The 16,292-nt window shown below is 45.0% G+C and overlaps 1 protein-coding gene across 4 annotated transcripts in view; it reads left to right on the top strand.

The window, feature by feature from the left end:
* Positions 1-259: 259 nt before the first annotated feature.
* prrc2c (proline-rich coiled-coil 2C) overlaps positions 260-16,292 on the top strand; it is a gene marked incomplete at its 3' end in the record, with an annotated part of 29,394 nt that continues 13,361 nt past the window's right edge. For all 4 annotated transcript variants that reach the window (XM_079688756.1, XM_079688757.1, XM_079688755.1 and 1 more), the window contains exons 1-17: positions 260-641; positions 5,682-5,851; positions 5,982-6,156; positions 6,299-6,408; positions 6,803-6,928; positions 7,046-7,347; positions 7,457-7,537; positions 8,522-8,663; positions 8,751-8,838; positions 9,009-9,186; positions 9,285-9,948; positions 10,025-10,233; positions 10,547-10,847; positions 10,961-11,171; positions 11,254-13,752; positions 14,469-14,632; positions 15,908-16,062. In XM_079688756.1, coding sequence (XP_079544882.1) covers positions 5,737-5,851; positions 5,982-6,156; positions 6,299-6,408; positions 6,803-6,928; positions 7,046-7,347; positions 7,457-7,537; positions 8,522-8,663; positions 8,751-8,838; positions 9,009-9,186; positions 9,285-9,948; positions 10,025-10,233; positions 10,547-10,847; positions 10,961-11,171; positions 11,254-13,752; positions 14,469-14,632; positions 15,908-16,062 — 5,520 coding nt within the window. In that variant the 5' untranslated portion in view covers positions 260-641; positions 5,682-5,736. The remainder of the gene's footprint in view (positions 642-5,681; positions 5,852-5,981; positions 6,157-6,298; positions 6,409-6,802; positions 6,929-7,045; positions 7,348-7,456; positions 7,538-8,521; positions 8,664-8,750; positions 8,839-9,008; positions 9,187-9,284; positions 9,949-10,024; positions 10,234-10,546; positions 10,848-10,960; positions 11,172-11,253; positions 13,753-14,468; positions 14,633-15,907; positions 16,063-16,292) is intronic.

The raw sequence follows: 16,292 nt of genomic DNA, 5'->3' as shown, positions 1-16,292 counted from the left end.
TTTAAAAAAAACAAAGCATGTCCACATTTACTAATTATAATTTTGTAAATAAAATGAAAAGACAAATTATATTTGCCAGCTATTTGTATCTCCTGTCGTAATGTAGCTCTATCTACATATTATTGAAATGCTATGAGTGTGTTGCAAATTAAAGTTTAACAAAAACTGCACCTTTTTGACGGATGTCTCATTGAGCACCTGGCTGAGCAGGGGGTTAGGAGTTTTAAAAGGAGGATATGAGACGCTAAATCTGGCAACCACGGTCTGCCATCTTTGATTGTGCGACAGGCCGCGGCGCGAGCAGCGGGGCCTCACACAACTAGAAAAACGGTGTGACACGAGATAACGGGAGGGCATAACGAGGAAACACCGGACGACCGCGCACCGGTTCCCGCAGCAACGGCCGAACAGACTAGAACAGGCTGACCGTTGAAACAGAAGACACACAGCCGTGCATGTGGAGAGCGGTTTGTAGACACAAGCTAACCATCGTTAGCAGAGCAGGGTTAGCAGGCTAGCCCGCTCGCTTTTGTAATCCGCCGGCCAGACACATATCCGTGCACCAAAAACCACGCCGAAATCGGATCACACATCAAGCCGCACAACAGCCGCACGGACAAAGGAAGCACCGGCAGTGCCAGGTGAGTCAGCATGTCATGCACGGGGAACGTTTGAAGGTTTTTGCCCGGTAGATGAGGTTCACACTAGGCTAGTTGGTTAGCATGCTGTGGAGGGTTGATGTGATGGCGACTAGAGAGAAACGAAACTATGCTAATCGATGCGAGCTGTCGGCCTGCTCTCTTTACATCTCCACTGTTTCATATTTTACATCAAAATTTATGTTGTTTGCTAGATTATACTGTTCACAGTTTTGTGTTTGACTTTTTCCCAATTGAAGAGTTATTTGAGCCCGGTCTGGTTGAGTTCCGGGCGATGAGGGCCTCTAACGTTACTCCCCTGCCCCTCACCCAGCCCACCAGTATGGTTTGATTCAGGAGGAGAATGGCCTGCAGCTTAATATGTGATTTCCAGAAACAATATTATAAATGTGGCTGCCATCTCGGTATTTTCACTGAAATATGGACCTGTGCAGACAATACGTCAAATCATGAGTTATTTCTGATTTTATTCAGGTTAGCCACGTACCTTCACACTCTTGGTATCTTCGGGATCAAACAGATGTGGTCTTTAAAGAGGATTTTATTTTTTATGTTGTACATTAAGGGGCTTTGCAGGGTTGGGGTGTGCAAGACTCTAGGCTAAATTATGAATGAACTCTGTTTGCAGTGGAAACCACCTGGGGGACAAGGACAAGTAATAGGCAACATGGTCGTGTTGTATACATACACATCCATGATTAAAAATGGGTCAGCATCTGAATAATTTTAGGGAGGGCATCCGCATATATTGATTGGTTTAGTACTTATTGATTATACTGGTGGTAACATTGCCAGATGGAAGGTTCAAGCAATTGTGCCAAAGAAAAAAAAGGCAAGTGATTTCTGTCTTGTGATTCTCTTCACAATGAACTGACTTTGCACGTGATACACACCTGTTGGTCACCTAAAGTGTTCTGTGTATATTTCAAACTTGCATTTCAAATGTTCATTTACCCCATTGAACCAAAGCACATAAACATCTAATGAAACTTGTGAATTAAATTACCATAAACTCTCAAGGGAGATTATTTCTGTGGTATTTATCGTACTAGATAAACAAAATGAACATAAGTGGTTTCCCGTGGTCATCATTTGTTATACTTCTGGTTAAAAGTATCCCCTTGCATTGAAACACATAATGTGAATATTAGTTATTAGATGCTGAAAGTGAAAACCCTATCAGTTAAATTAACGGATACAATAATATATTTCTGTTTATGTGCCAGGACATGTAGTACAGTATCTTAATGTATAAGTTCCCAGTCCACATACTCAACCTTAGTCTGTGTTGTAGCTCTATTATTTTAAATGTATATACTTACAATTGCCATCATATTGCAGCCACACAAGACAAACCAATGGGGACATGGAAATACAACCTGTTCTTTCAGCCCCCCCATAATTTTAGGCCATCTACATGACTTCAATGTTGGAAAGGTCAGTTCAATGACCCCATTGTAAACAGAGTGGTGTGCGTGAGCACTTTACAGGGAAGACATCTGAGTTTAACTAGAAGTAGATCCTTTATTGTAGAAGATGAATCATTTGCTATTGGGGCACTTTTTGTGTGAAGTTACAATCATTGTTAAAGTTTATGTTTATCCTGTACAAACACACTTGATTTTGTACAGCTAATGACAGAAAAATAACTTTACTAAAGATGGTTTGATGGATGGAATATTCCAGCTGTGTTGGTTTTACTATCTGTAAGGAGCCTTCTTAACACAGTCTCACTGTTGCACAAACTGCTTCTTGGAGGCAGAATCACCGACATGTGGTTGCAAAGGGGAGGGAAATGGCTCACAGTGATGGCTGGACTGTGGTGCAGACGTTGCTGTAGGGGTGTAGGTTCATGCTGGAGGCTGTGGAGCAGGGACGGTATTGTATGCTTCTTGGCCGATCTCAAGTTTTTTCTGGCTAGGTCGTGTTACAACTATCTGAAAATAGTTAGTCCAAGATCCCTCGCCTTTTGCCCACAGTTACCATAAGTTGATAGTTTACGTGATGGAGTCTGGGATGTACACTGACTTGATCCATTCTGTGAGAAGTGCTTATTTTGGCACTATGGTTCTTCAGGGCATTGGCAACCAGAGAACATAACTAGTGTGTCATTGCACAGAGGTATAAGGACTGCTGTAATTTGGGCTGGTTGGCCCATCTTCTGCCATATACTTCTTAAACTGACGTCTCACACAAAGACAATTGTGGGCAATTCTCAGGGGGGGGGGATTTCCCTTTTTAAAATTGTTCAGATTTTTTAAAATAAAAATAATTCAGCTGGCGCCTCCACACAGCTGGATACTTTTAGTAATCCCTTTGATTTATATCAGACAGGTTAAATAAAACCAGTGTTTCTCTTGTGATGTCTGGTGGTTTCAGACAAACACCCTCAGTCATCAGCAGACCATTACTGCTTTTACCGCAGTTTAGAGTACTTAAATGTGTTAAAGTGGTTCTGTTAGATTTAAGTCGATTCAAGCAACACTGCTGTATATTACAAAGTTGTACCAGAAACATTGATGTACAATAATGATTAATGCAACCATTTCATGTGTCAGTTTCTCAAACATTTCTCTGTGATCAGTCTGCACTGCTACATTCAAACGCCACAAAGCTTAGTTTTCATCTGCAGCTTCATCTACATTTGTATTCTGTCTTTTTATTGTTAACCTTTGCAGTGTGTATCTTGTAATCTGTGCCTTTGTTTCCTGAAAAAGACAAATTCAAAAAAAGCTTCGATAGTGTTAATTCATCAGTCTCATAATTCGTTGGCTTAGAGCCGGGGTGCCCAACCAGTCGATCGCGATCTACTGGTTGGGCACTCCCAGTCGATCGCGAGTTATGTCTAAAAATAGAACAACAATATATTCAGTTTTAAATATTGAAGTTAAAAGCATCAATCTGGTACAGTTTGAGAGCAACATTAAGAGATCTATGGATACATCTCTAAACACCCATTTGAAACAACTGTAAACAGATTTTCTTTTTCTTCATGGATATTTTACAAATCACTCTACTTTTAAACTGTATTCTTATTTTACTGTCATAAAGTATTTCATAACTGTTTTTCATGTACGCTCTTATTTTTTTATACTGATCATATAAACGTGTGCCTCGGAAATACTTATTTAAATTAATCGTGACCAAACCGTTTGAGACCCACTGAGATAACTAGACTAAAGTTAACTATCTAAACACTGAGAGTCCTTTACTTCACCTGAGCTGAGGTTATCTGAGACTCTCAGTCTGGAAGGAGAGAGTTCTCCCTCCACCTTGTTGTTGAAAAAGCTCCTTGTATCCGTTAGCTTGGCTAGCTAGCACCAGATGCTAACCACAACGATCTCCGGTAGATACCCACCGGTGCGCGCCGTCCATCTTGCTCGCTCGTGCACGCACACAAAATGGCTCGTTACACACACACGCGCGCGCGCACGCAGATCTTGATTGAAACACACCCAGAAGTAAGATGCTTGTACTATGGCATATTACTTTCGAATCAATCATTTTTCAAATTATGAATTTTACACAAAAAAAAAGGACATATATTTCTTGGTGGTGCTTACGGGATGGCATGGCTATCCTGGGCGGTGCTTCAGCGCCCCCCCTCGCGCCGCCACTGCTGCGCACACACACACACACACAAGACCACAATTCTGGCAGAAGCAAAAAAAAATATATATATATAATTTTCACTCCGAGTGGAAGGAAGATTATTTTTTTGTTTATTCCAATTCAAAGTTCATCTGCGATGAGAGAGTTGCTTTTCAAAACGGTGCACGAACGCTACAAGACGGAATTCCCTAATTCTGCCCTACGCTCTTCTGTTCGTTTCGTGCATATGTAACAGAGTTAAACATGTGAATACATAATTATAAGTTTGTGAATGTTTAATTCATAAGTTGTGAGTTTTAAGAGATGAGATCAGCGTTTCCGCCAGGGGGTGTCTTGCCGCCATTTGAGGCCCTTATTCAGATCGGAACGCCCTGAAAGAGCCGGCGCTTCTTAGAGAACCGAGCCAAATGATCCGTCTCACTCACGTAAAGAGATAGTATCTAAGGGACGGCTCAATTCAAAATTCACCGTCACTTTGCACGTCTTTTTTTACTTCCGGTATGTTTTTTCCACCCTCCGCGGACTGGCAATCTGGAGAATCACAGAACAGCCGGTCGTCAAGGGTCGGCTCGATAAGCTGACGGCCGTAACAGTCCTTAATTTTTTATGTTTCTAAAAGGCATAATTGAAGTTGCACCGACAGAGGTCCGCCGTTTCCCCCCGTGGCTCCCCCCCCAGTTGACAGTTGAGTTCGCTAGCACCCCAGCTCGGCAGACTGGCAACTTTAAAAGTAGCTCTTGGTTCCAGAAAGGTTGGGCACCCCTGGCATAGAGCCTACTGCCAGAACTGGAATAATGTCAGAAAATATTTGGACAAATATTTGTTTGCTCATTTGAAGGAGCACATCAAATATGGCCCTGCATGTGCACACCAGTGAAAAGAAGATACAGATGCCCATACACTGGAGTTTCTCGTCAGTTTGGCCTATCATTCCATTGATAGGTTTTAAAAACTAAAAACCATATTTTTTTCAAAAACACTTTTCCTTCAAGTGGATGTTACTTCACAATGTGTTCCAAGGCCAAGTTACAGATGGAGCCCCCATTACACACACACACACTCACACATTTCCACCACCGCTCCGTTAATAATAAATGGCCTCTGTGTGACTTAGGAAGGACACTGCCGCCCCAAACAAGCTGTCTCTATGTCCGTGGTATTCCTCACTCTCATCCACTTTATGCTTTTTGTTTCCTGATTCTCCCCTCCAAATTGACTTGGTGGTCAAATCAGAAATGGCCTGCATGTCTAGTCTAAGGCTCGGGTTCAGGGCCGATTTTTCTTTATACGTGCATCAGACTCGGGTGTTGGGGAACATCTAAGGAAGTCAGATATGTGTTTATGATCTAGTGTCAATAACCTCCTCACCTTTCATGTTCTCTTTTTTTTTTTTTCACCCTTGCTCTAAAGGAGGCTGGTTCTGGGGGCGAGGCCAAAGGACCAGACTCAATGAGTTTACATCGAAATGTCAGAGAAGTCAGGGCAAAGCACCAAGGCAAAGGATGGCAAAACAAAGTATGCAACCCTTAGCCTCTTTAACACCTACAAGGGCAAATCTTTGGAAACCCAGAAAACTGCAGGTAAGCTCTCACTATGTTTCCCTGTTATTCTTGCAAACTATTTCAATTAATCAATGTTATAAAGTAATACCCTTAGGATGCTCAAGTACTTTCCTTGCTTTACTACATGTACATTTGTTTTTCCTTCTAGTTGCTGCTAGACATGGGCTCCAAAGTTTGGGCAAAGTTGCTGCTAGCCGGCGCATGCCCCCTCCGGCCAACCTGCCCAGTCTGAAGGCAGAGAACAAGGGAAACGACCCCAACGTCAACATCGTCCCCAAAGACGGGAGTGGCTGGGCATCTCGACCTGAGGGAGGGGAGGAGAGGTAAATTCATAATGTTGCTATCGCACCACAATTATGGTGTGTTTTTTAAGGGCTACATAATATCTTGAATATTTGGTGGAGTGTGTCATCCATGTTTCAAATAATGAGTGTTTTTGGAAACTGTCCTTTTCATCTGCCATAGGCAACAGGAGACGCCCCCACCCCCGGTCAAACCACCCGTGGTCCCGCCTCCAGAGCCTTCTATTGTGGGCAGCCGCTCCTGGGCCAGCAGCAAGCAGACACCAATAGAAGGTGCTGTTCACTTTCTCCATGCCCACTACACAACTCATAAAACCTATATAAGCTCTTTTCCTGTTAGCTCAGCATGTCTTCTCACTATTACCCAACATTCTAGTTGTTTTACTTTGCTCCTCTGCGATCTCTAAAACACAGCAAAACCAGAATGTTGGCATGTGTAAACATTAGTGGTCACTTATGTATGTCTAGTTCAATTATTTACGATATCAGGCATCCCACACATTACAGCCTGCAGGAATCATTAGTTTGAACTAAATCTGATATCAGGTTGAAAATGGGACTGTACACCAACCTAAGGTTAAACCAAATGATTCTCTGTTAGTCTCTGTATTATATTTTTCATAATGGGATTTCTGTGTATTTATAACCATGTGCTTTTATTCTACAGGAGCTCCTCGTGTGAGTAGTCAATTTCACCAGGAGTTTCCTAGCTTGCAGGCAGCTGGTGAGGGGGAGAAAGAGGATGGTCCAGAAGAGGAGCCTTATGGACCGGGACCTAGCCTCAGACCTCAAAGTATGGCTCATGCCCTTAAACAGCATTCACGGTCCACTTATTGATGTCTCTTTCCCTTTTTCGTCAGGAACCGCAAGAACTCTGTCAATTCATATCTCTTCTCCTTTTTCTCGTTAGATGTTGGCAGTTGGCGTGAGGGCGGAGGCAGGAATTTAATCACTGCACCCAGCCCCTCTGAGATGGACAACAGGCCTCTGGAGGAGGGGGGTGCGGTCCCTGATACCTCTACGCCTCCAGGGGAAGCTGAAGAGGCTGGGCGAACGGTAACCGCTGACGTTCAGAATGAGAAAAGGGATGGCAGGGAGAAGGTGCCCCCCTCTGCCCCCACTTCTCAGCCTAAACTCAACGGGGGGCAACAGCCTCCTGCTGGGGTACCAACACACTTTGACCCTGCTTTCAGGAGCATGATGCCACCCTATGTAAGTTTCGGCTTCATATTTTTGAACAAACCACACTAGCTCACTCTATTTAAAGTATCTAGTTGTGTTTATTGCTTAAAGCCTGATGATTGCGTTCTTTGTCTTTCAGATGTTCCAGGCGTTTCCTCAAATTTCTTTTGCCCCAGGGCAAGGAAACCTCAGATACCCTGTCCCACAGGAAGGAGCAAAGTGAGTTCACATATTCATGGCTTAGCCCAAAATAAAAGATACTTTTAATTTGTATTTTGTTGTATCATTGCAAACACACAATATACTCTGAAATTGATAAATAACAACAACAAAAAACGTTTTATTCATGCAGCCTATATACCATATTATATTTAGGATTAGAAATGAACCCAAGTTCCCTAAACAATAAAGTTCAGATGTGATGCAATCACACAGAAGCACTGGATACTAGGGATGTAACGAGATATCGAATATCGCGGTAAATAAATGTCTCAAAACCGTGGTGAGACTGACAAAATCTACCGCGATTTAATAATAATAATTGTTAAATAACTTCTTTTTTTTTAAACCTTTATTTAACCATATGGTCCTTGAGATCATCGATCTCTTTTTCAAGGGAGAGCTGTCCAACATGGCAGCAAGTAGGTTACAACATGAACATAAAACAACAGATAACACAAAAGGACATGGTATTTACAGGGCTACATGTACATACCTAGAGACATTGACAAGTACCAACAGTATATTTATATCTCACCCTGTCAATAAGCCTCACCTTCTTGGCAAAAACTATTGTTTTTGAAGTGGTGGAGAGACAATGCACAGTTTGACCCACTGCTGTCACCCATGGCCAAATCATATCTCTCTGTCCCAGCAACATCAGTACCAAGCAAGAGTTTTTTCCACAGCAGGGGATATTGTAAACGCCCAAACATCCCAGCTTCTACCTGGAAATGTGGACATGCTCATATTCCAAATCAGATTTATGAGTTAATGAAAAAAAATATTTCTCTTTATTTTACAATATCGCGATAACTATCGTACCGTGGACTTTTTATCACGATATTATCGTACCGTGAGTTTTAGGTATCGTTACATCCCTAGTGGATACTTTACTGATATTTGGCTATGAATAGAGGAAAATATGAATGTACGGTACTAGACCAGGTGCCTTACGGCTGTTCTCTGCTTTTTCTTCTGCTGGATGGTCAGGGGTCCCCGTTCACGACCCCAGCAGGGTCCCCCTCAGGGCTGGCACAAGGACCCAGACAGGCCCTCCATCATCAGCGCAACAGAGCTGAAAGGGCTCGACAATTTAGACACAGACACTGACGAGGGCTGGGCAGGTTAGTAGCTACACCTATTAACCTCTGCGTAAATTAATAATTCAAATTAATTTAACATCTTTCAATCCAACACTTTCTGCCTCACAGGAGCCCAGATGGAAGTGGACTACACGGAGAAACTTAACTTCAGCGATGATGAGGAGAACCAAGCTAATAAAGAAAAAAGAGAAAACTGGTTAGTATTTCATTCTAACTTTTAAACACTTGCATTCCCTAACATTTACTATTTAGTCCCCGTGCTTTAGTGTTGCAGAAAATACATCGGTGGTTATTTATTTAACCTTTTTAAGTTCAAAAATATGTTTAATTTCCAACTGATGTGAGACATATTTTCATTAATTTCAGGGAATGGATGGGTAAAGTGGAGCGCATGAGATCTCGGCCAGCAGAGGGTCAGGAGGGCTGGAAGGAGGGTCCCGAGGAGCGTGGGGGCAGTAAAACCTCATGGGCTGATGGTGATCCCAGAGCGCCATCCCCTGGCAGTATGGGGCAATACAAGTCAGCTGCACCGCAGGACTACCAGGTAAAACCAGTTATCCTTTCACATGTTTCACTTCAAATGGGCACCGTTTATTTAAAAACAAAGTTGAAAATTCTGTATCTGTAATTCTGCATCTCCAGGGCGGCAGTCGTTCTGTTGTAAGCGGAGCTCCACGTGCAACCAAACCACCGGCTGCAGCAGCCCCTGGTGCTGAGGAGGACCCTGAGGCCTGGCGACAGAAGCGCAAGAAGCCTCAAGAAGTTTCTGAAGCTGTAGAACGGGCTAGGAAGCGAAGAGATGAAGAAGAACGGCGCATGGAAGAACAACGGCTCGCAGCTTGTGCTGAGAAACTGAAACGTCTCAATGAAAAACACCGCCAGACAACTGAAAGTACACCCGCCCTTTCTCAGACCACCAATGAAGAAGCAGGACCTGCAGAGGAAGAAGAGTCCTTATCAGATCCTGCTCCCGTATCCAGTCCTGTACCCTCCATCCCAGTTTCACAACCACCGGCCACAATCGTGCAAGCGCCTCTACCTGAAGAGGTGGATCTAGATGGGGAGATGGTGGAGCGAGATCACGAGGTAGTGGAGCGAGAACACGAGATAGTGGAACCAATTGTAGAGGAGGAGGCTCCCCTGCCTCGTCAGCCCAGTCCCACGATCCAGAGATCCTTGGCCGTTGCTCCAGAGCCTCAGAGTGAGGAAGAGAGCTCCTTTGTTGAGGTTAGCGCCCTGGTGGAGGACAACCAGGTAGACAGAGCAGTGCCTATCCAAGACTATTTCAACTTGGAGGACAACAGAGGTGAGTTAACTAGAGCCGTTCCTTTAAGGTTGCATGTAAATGTTTGTTTAGTTGCGACTGACTATATTTCTTTCAGTAACAGATCCAAATACTATTGAGTTGCTGCCTGCAGTGGATGAGCCCCACCTGTCTCCACCTCACATGGACCTGCCCAGTGGAGAGGAAGTCTCTATGTCACCGCCACAACTCGAAGGAGAAGCGGCAGCTGCTCTGCGTCCCTCTCTCAACTCGGGCTATTCCAAACAGTTTCAAAAGTCTTTGCCTCCTCGTTTCCTCAGACAGCAGGTAAGGATGTCCACATCTGGTCTGTTAATGGCAACTGTGATTTTGCTTGTTAAATAAGAATTTGTGTGCAAGTCATTAACAAGGCCAGTTTTCAAAGAACAATACAAAAATTATTATATCCTCAAACTTGAATCCCTCCAGTTAAAAAAAAAAAAAAAAAAAAAAAAGTTTTGACCTAGTGGCAATTTTTAAAGCATCGTGTCAGAACAAACAAATATGACGATGAGCCATCATTAACGCAAACACAGACACTTACAATGTAATGTATACAATTAAAATATTTTGTCTCTGTTACCAATCCCTGTTCTTGTAGGAGCAGATGAAGCAGCAACAATGGCAGCAACAGCAACACCAGAGTGGAGGCTCCCTGTCCCCATCAGGTGGCGGAGGCGGTGTCCCAGCTCCCCAACAACAACAACAACAACAACAACAACAACAGCAACAGCAGCAGCAGCAGCAGCAACACCGCTCAATGTATCAACCCATTGGCCCCCACCACCAGCACCTGGCGTCCATGGGCTTTGACCCCCGCTGGCTCATGATGCAGTCCTACATGGACCCTCGCATTATGTCAGGACGTCCTCCCATGGACATGCCAACTAACATTCACCAAGGTGGGGAATTCTTTGGAGCAGCAATATAGAATGTATCCGAGAGATAAAAGTAGTGAAAGGTTACAGATGTGCCAGAAAACCTGTTGAAAGTCTCTCTTCTTTGTCTTCTCCAGGGAGGATGCCTCCGAAGCAGATCGTTCGCAGAGAACCGGGTGACAATTCCAGCTCCAGCTCTGACTCCTTTGACCATTTGACCCGACCAATTCGTGACCATGGCCTGCCGTCAGACTCACGGATGGTATGGGGATCGGAACCATACCCACAGTCAGAGCCTTTACCCTCTGTAACTCCTCCAAAAGGACAAGAAGATAACAAAGAGCCGAGGTAAATAATTGATAGATGACAACATAAGAAAAAAACGTTTTATTTAATGCATGTAACTAAATAACCATTTTCTATTTGACAGGATCGACTGTGGTTTGGATCTAGACAGGGGTCTAACAACTATCTTTCCCCAGGACCAAACTGTATTGGACTCTCACAAAAGTAACTTCTTCCAGGACCCTACAGAGTCCCTGTCAGCATTTACTCCGGGCCCAGAGGATGTATCGGGGCCCCTAGACAGGGTTCCTGTGGCCTCAGCCTTTGATTCAGAAGAAGCAGGCCTCCCAAGTGGGGAAGAGGTAGAAGCTCTCGGCCAGGCGATGCTGCAGAGGAGCGTCTCCCAGGGCTCCAGCCACTCCCTCAAGCTGGATGAGCCCAGGTTTGATGGGCTGTCCCTGGGAACAACAGCTCTAGACATTCAGGACTCTGCAGAACGTTCTGATGATAAGCCTCAGAATGAACCCTACCCCCAGCCCCAGGCTGCGTTGACTAGCAACAGGGCTACACCACCTGCTGATGGATTACACAAACAAGAGAAACTGCCTTTGCCAGTCCCGAGCAAGCAGAAAGCTGAGCTGCGCTGGGGCGCAAGATCAGGGGCCGGACGCAGAGAAGGACCAGGTGGAGAGAGACCTCTCCGCAGGTCTGGCCCAATAAAGAAGCCTGTCCTTAGGGACATGAAAGAAGAGAGGGAGCAAAGAGAAGAAAGAGAGAAGCGCCTCGAGAGAGGGGAGAGGGGGGATAGAGGAGAGAGATTGGAGAGATTGGAGAGAGGAGAGAGAGGAGACCGCTTCAAGAAGGATCAATCATCCAAAGCTCCGTCTGCAGCTGCAGTTGTGTCTGAGGGCTCCAGATCTCAGGCGGAGGGGAAGAGAGAAGCTGGTGAGGCTGAGGAAACGCAGACTTGCCTTCCAAGAGTCAAAGACCCTCAGCCTTCATCTGGGGTTCCCACCTCTTCCTCTCAGGAGGAGAAAGCAGACAAACCGCCCAGCAATGACCAGCATCCAGAACCCAAACTGCCCTCCAGGAAGGAGTCCAATCTTCCTCCACGTTCATACCGACGAGAGGACAGAGAGCGGGAACGTGAGAGGGAGAAGGATATGGACAGGGACAGAGATCGAGACAGAGACAGAGAGTGGCCTGCTGACCCATTCAAAGCACGTGGTCGAGGCGAGTATTACTCCAGGGGACGGAGCTACCGGGGGGCTTACAGTGGCCGAAACAGAGGGGGTCGCGGTCGAAGCCGGGCAGAGTACAATTACAGAGAGCCCCGATCACGCTCAGATTTACCTTTGGTTGGAGGCGCTGCTGCCTTCCGCAACAGGGAAGAAAGCGAAACACGCAGCGAGAGCTCAGACTTTGAAGTTCGTCCAAAACGTAGACGGCGCCGGGGTTCGAACACAGATTCTGAGAGTGAAGGTGGTAGAGAGTCTGCCAGTGATACCGGGCCCTCTGATCGCGAGCCTAGTACCAAACCTAGCCGTCCATTGAGGCGAGAGCTCCCTGGGGAGGCCCGGCCTGGGCCCCACAAGCCAGGCTTTGGACCTCCTCACATGGGGGAAAGGGTTGGACACAGAGGGGACGATGAGAGCAGACCCAAGCCAGGATTCCTTGCTAAGGGAGATCCTTCACGACGAGGAAGAGGAGGACTTTACAGTAGACGAGGTGGAACAAGGGAACGTGGTGGCCCTCGCCCGGGCCCCCTCAGACGGCCAGGTGCTAGAGAGTCCTCCTCTCAGTGGCCCTCTAAACCCATGGAGACATTCAGGCTGGAGGACACAGAGTCCTCACAAAGATATGACAATCCTGCTGCGGACCGAAGACCCCCTAGGTCTGATGGCAAGACATTTTTGGAAGGGGCTCCTCAGAGTAGTAGAGAAAGACCACGGCGGTCCAGACCAGCAAGGCCCCCCAGGCAAGATAAACCCCCCCGCTTTAGGCGCTTGAAGGAACGGGAGGCTGCAGTGTTAGCTAATGGAGAAACAGCCCCAGGTCCCTCTGTCCCTCTACTCCCAGTGCCTGCTGCTGTCCCCAGCTCTGCTGCTGCTCCAGTGTCCCACTCCCCAACCCTGTCCAGGGCCCCGGGGACCCCTCTGACTGTGCCTGCAGACGTGGCCGCCACTATGCCTGCTCCTGACTTGTCCTCCTCTATGGAAGCACCCTTGCCTGACACCAGCAGCCCCACCATCACTGCAGTTGGAACCAAATCCCCTGACCTGTCCAACCAGAACTCTTCAGATCAAGCCAATGAGGAATGGGAAACTGCCTCTGAGAGCAGCGACTTCAACGAGAGGAGAGAGCGAGAAGAAAGGAAAGGAGCTCTCGAGGCTGCTCATGAAGCAGCCACTGCCTCTGCCCAGGCGCCTGCGCCGCCCCAGGGCTCCATGACCCCCAACAGAAGCCCCCCTGATGGACGGGTGACTCCAAAACGTGACGGGGCTCCTGCAGCCAAGAGGAGTTTCTCAAATCAAAGGCCTGCAGAGAGACAGAATCGTAGAGGCAACAGTGGAGCCAAACCAGTGCGGAGCTATGCAGGAGGCAAGGGGGAGAGGAGGGGAGGGCCCAAAGCCGGCCGCAAAGGGTGAGTTTGAACAATCGTGCTTTTGTGTTTGGTTAGGCATTTACTTTGTCTGCTTACATTAACACTTAGCACAATGAAGTTGACTCAATGAAAATTGTGCAGTAGAATAAAACTGCAGGTTTATTTACATACAATGAACCCCTTGTGTAGCTGTGTGTTTAATGAATAGTTGCACTGCGTATCACTTGTGAAGAATCTACGTATTTCAGACAACTGTTGGTATGGCATGTCCAAACGGGCTTTGGAATTTGATAGGTTCTAAACTTAGGTAGATTACTCTATTCAAGTGTATTGGTTAAAATCTTATAAATATGGCATCAGTGTGCTGGTATTTTTAGATCCTCTCACTTTACCTTATTTAGCAGCATTTCTGATTCTCAAAGAAACCTGAGTGAAAAAACAGTTTTAATGTTAGATTCCAGTGTCTTTTCACTCTTGCCGTCTAGTGGCTACTTTGGTCTTTGTAGTCTCATGCTTTGATTCTGTATTATTTTTCATCTTCTACTTTATAGTACAGTTAGAATAAAACAAAGGTCACATAGCTTTTTACGCAAATTGAATTGTTCTCATTTACATAATTAGTTTACACTCTTAGTGTCTCAGGCCTCCGTCACCACCACCCTGGTGATCTATTCAACATTGAAATGTGTCACATAGTCTCTGTTAGGGTTTCAATGTTTCCTTTATTCTCTAACATGTGTCTCTGATACAAACAGCCCTGCAGCCCAGCAGAATCCAGATGGGACATCACAAACACCTGGAGGAGCATCACAGAGGCCTACTAAAGACCCGTCTGGCCGTCGTAAAGATGAAGCCAAACAGGCCGCCAAGAAGCCCAAAGAGAATGCTCTTTCTCAGTTTGATCTTAACAATTATGCCAGTACGTAAACACATTTTTATCCTGACTCTGAGCCTGGAACTTAAACCTAGCTCCTGCTCCTCTTAACCTGTTGGGTTTTTTTTTTCACGACACTGTGTCTCAGGGGACCTTAATATTTAAGAACCTATTAATGTGTTATACCAGATTGACGGAAATAATCTCAGCTAACTGACGATATAAACTATTTTTACCAAAACAAAACACAAGTCTCATAAGAAGCATCTAAATGACCCCTTAGCGAAAAATGCTAACGGACATTGGCACAGAACTCAAAATAAAAGTACCCTTATTACTTATCGCAGCTGCACATACAAGATATCCGATTAAAGCTGAGGTTCCACAGATTATTTAGGTATATAGCATCATCACTGAGTGATCCCAACTTGCGACAGGGGAAGCAAACACTGACATCACAACACGTACCTTTACGGAGCTTCTAGGGAGATCGTCTCACCGTAGCTGTCAATCTGATCAAAAGACGTGTTCAATGGCATTAAAACGAGGAAAAACGCGGCTGAATCGGTTAATCCATAGGTTGATAAAGTTTCTGGGCAATCATTTGTCTTATTTATAATCCATAATTCCATTTTTATGTAAAAATCGCAGAGCAAAAGTTAGCTGCTAATGGTAGCCACCAGAGTGGCTGCTGCTTCCGGTCTTGGCTATGCGGCAGTCTAATACACACACATGACCAAATAAGGACTATGTGGGAGTTCCCCTTGATTCCATTGGCTCTGACGGTTAGAAAGAGATGTCACATGTCAAAACCCAGCAAGGGGAGCCAGAGATAGGAAAAATCCACCCAAATGGCCCCAGAAGAGGTTTTTTTTTGGCCAAATCTGTCTAAAAAGGTCAAATATCACTTGTGTTGCATCAATCTTGATACAGGGTACTTATTATATGTTTTACTTTGGATTCCTAAAGCCTTTAGTCTACTAACCCATCATCCAAGGTTAGTTTTCACTATAAGTACAAAATATTTTTTGGACGGACACTATCATTTACAGTTTTTTACCGTGTTCAATCTGAATTTTCTTTAAAATAAAAAACATCTATATTGAATCTGACTTTTCTACATCCAACTGACAGGTTTATCTTTACTTTACTTTGAGAAAAAAGATTATTAATTTAACCCTTTTAGAAGGGAAGATATGGTCATTTGTTCTGGGAATGTCATTTTCGAGCCTGAAACCTGAAAAACAGGCTCGGGGTTTAACAGGTTAAACTGAAAACTGAATGTAAATGTCTTGATTCTCTTCTGTCCCGTCACTGTAGGTGTTGTGATCATCGATGACCATCCTGAGGTCACCACCACTGAAGACCCACAGTCCAACACCATTGATGACGGCTTCACAGAGGTGGTCTCCCGCAAGCAACAGAAACGGCTGCAAGACGAAGAGAAACGGAAAAAGGAAGAGCAGACTCCTCAGGTAAGCGAAGGGATAGCTTGGCCCACTTAGTTTACATAAACTGAAACGGCAATGCAGTACTTTGGTGATAATAATTCGGACATATTTATTCCCTATAACCTCTTAAAGAGCAACTTGCCGGGTTTTTTTTAATACTACATTTATGCTTAACCTTGCCTGAAAATTACATTTAAAAAAGTGAATCCAGGATTTGATATGAGACATAAGGGCAGGAATTCAGAGGGAAAGGA

This window comes from Notothenia rossii (assembly GCF_949606895.1).
Source record: "Notothenia rossii genome assembly, chromosome: 1".
NCBI lineage: Eukaryota > Metazoa > Chordata > Actinopteri > Perciformes > Nototheniidae > Notothenia > Notothenia rossii.
The sequence above is the reverse complement of the archived record's forward strand: the minus strand, read 5'-3'. Positions and strand labels throughout refer to the sequence as shown.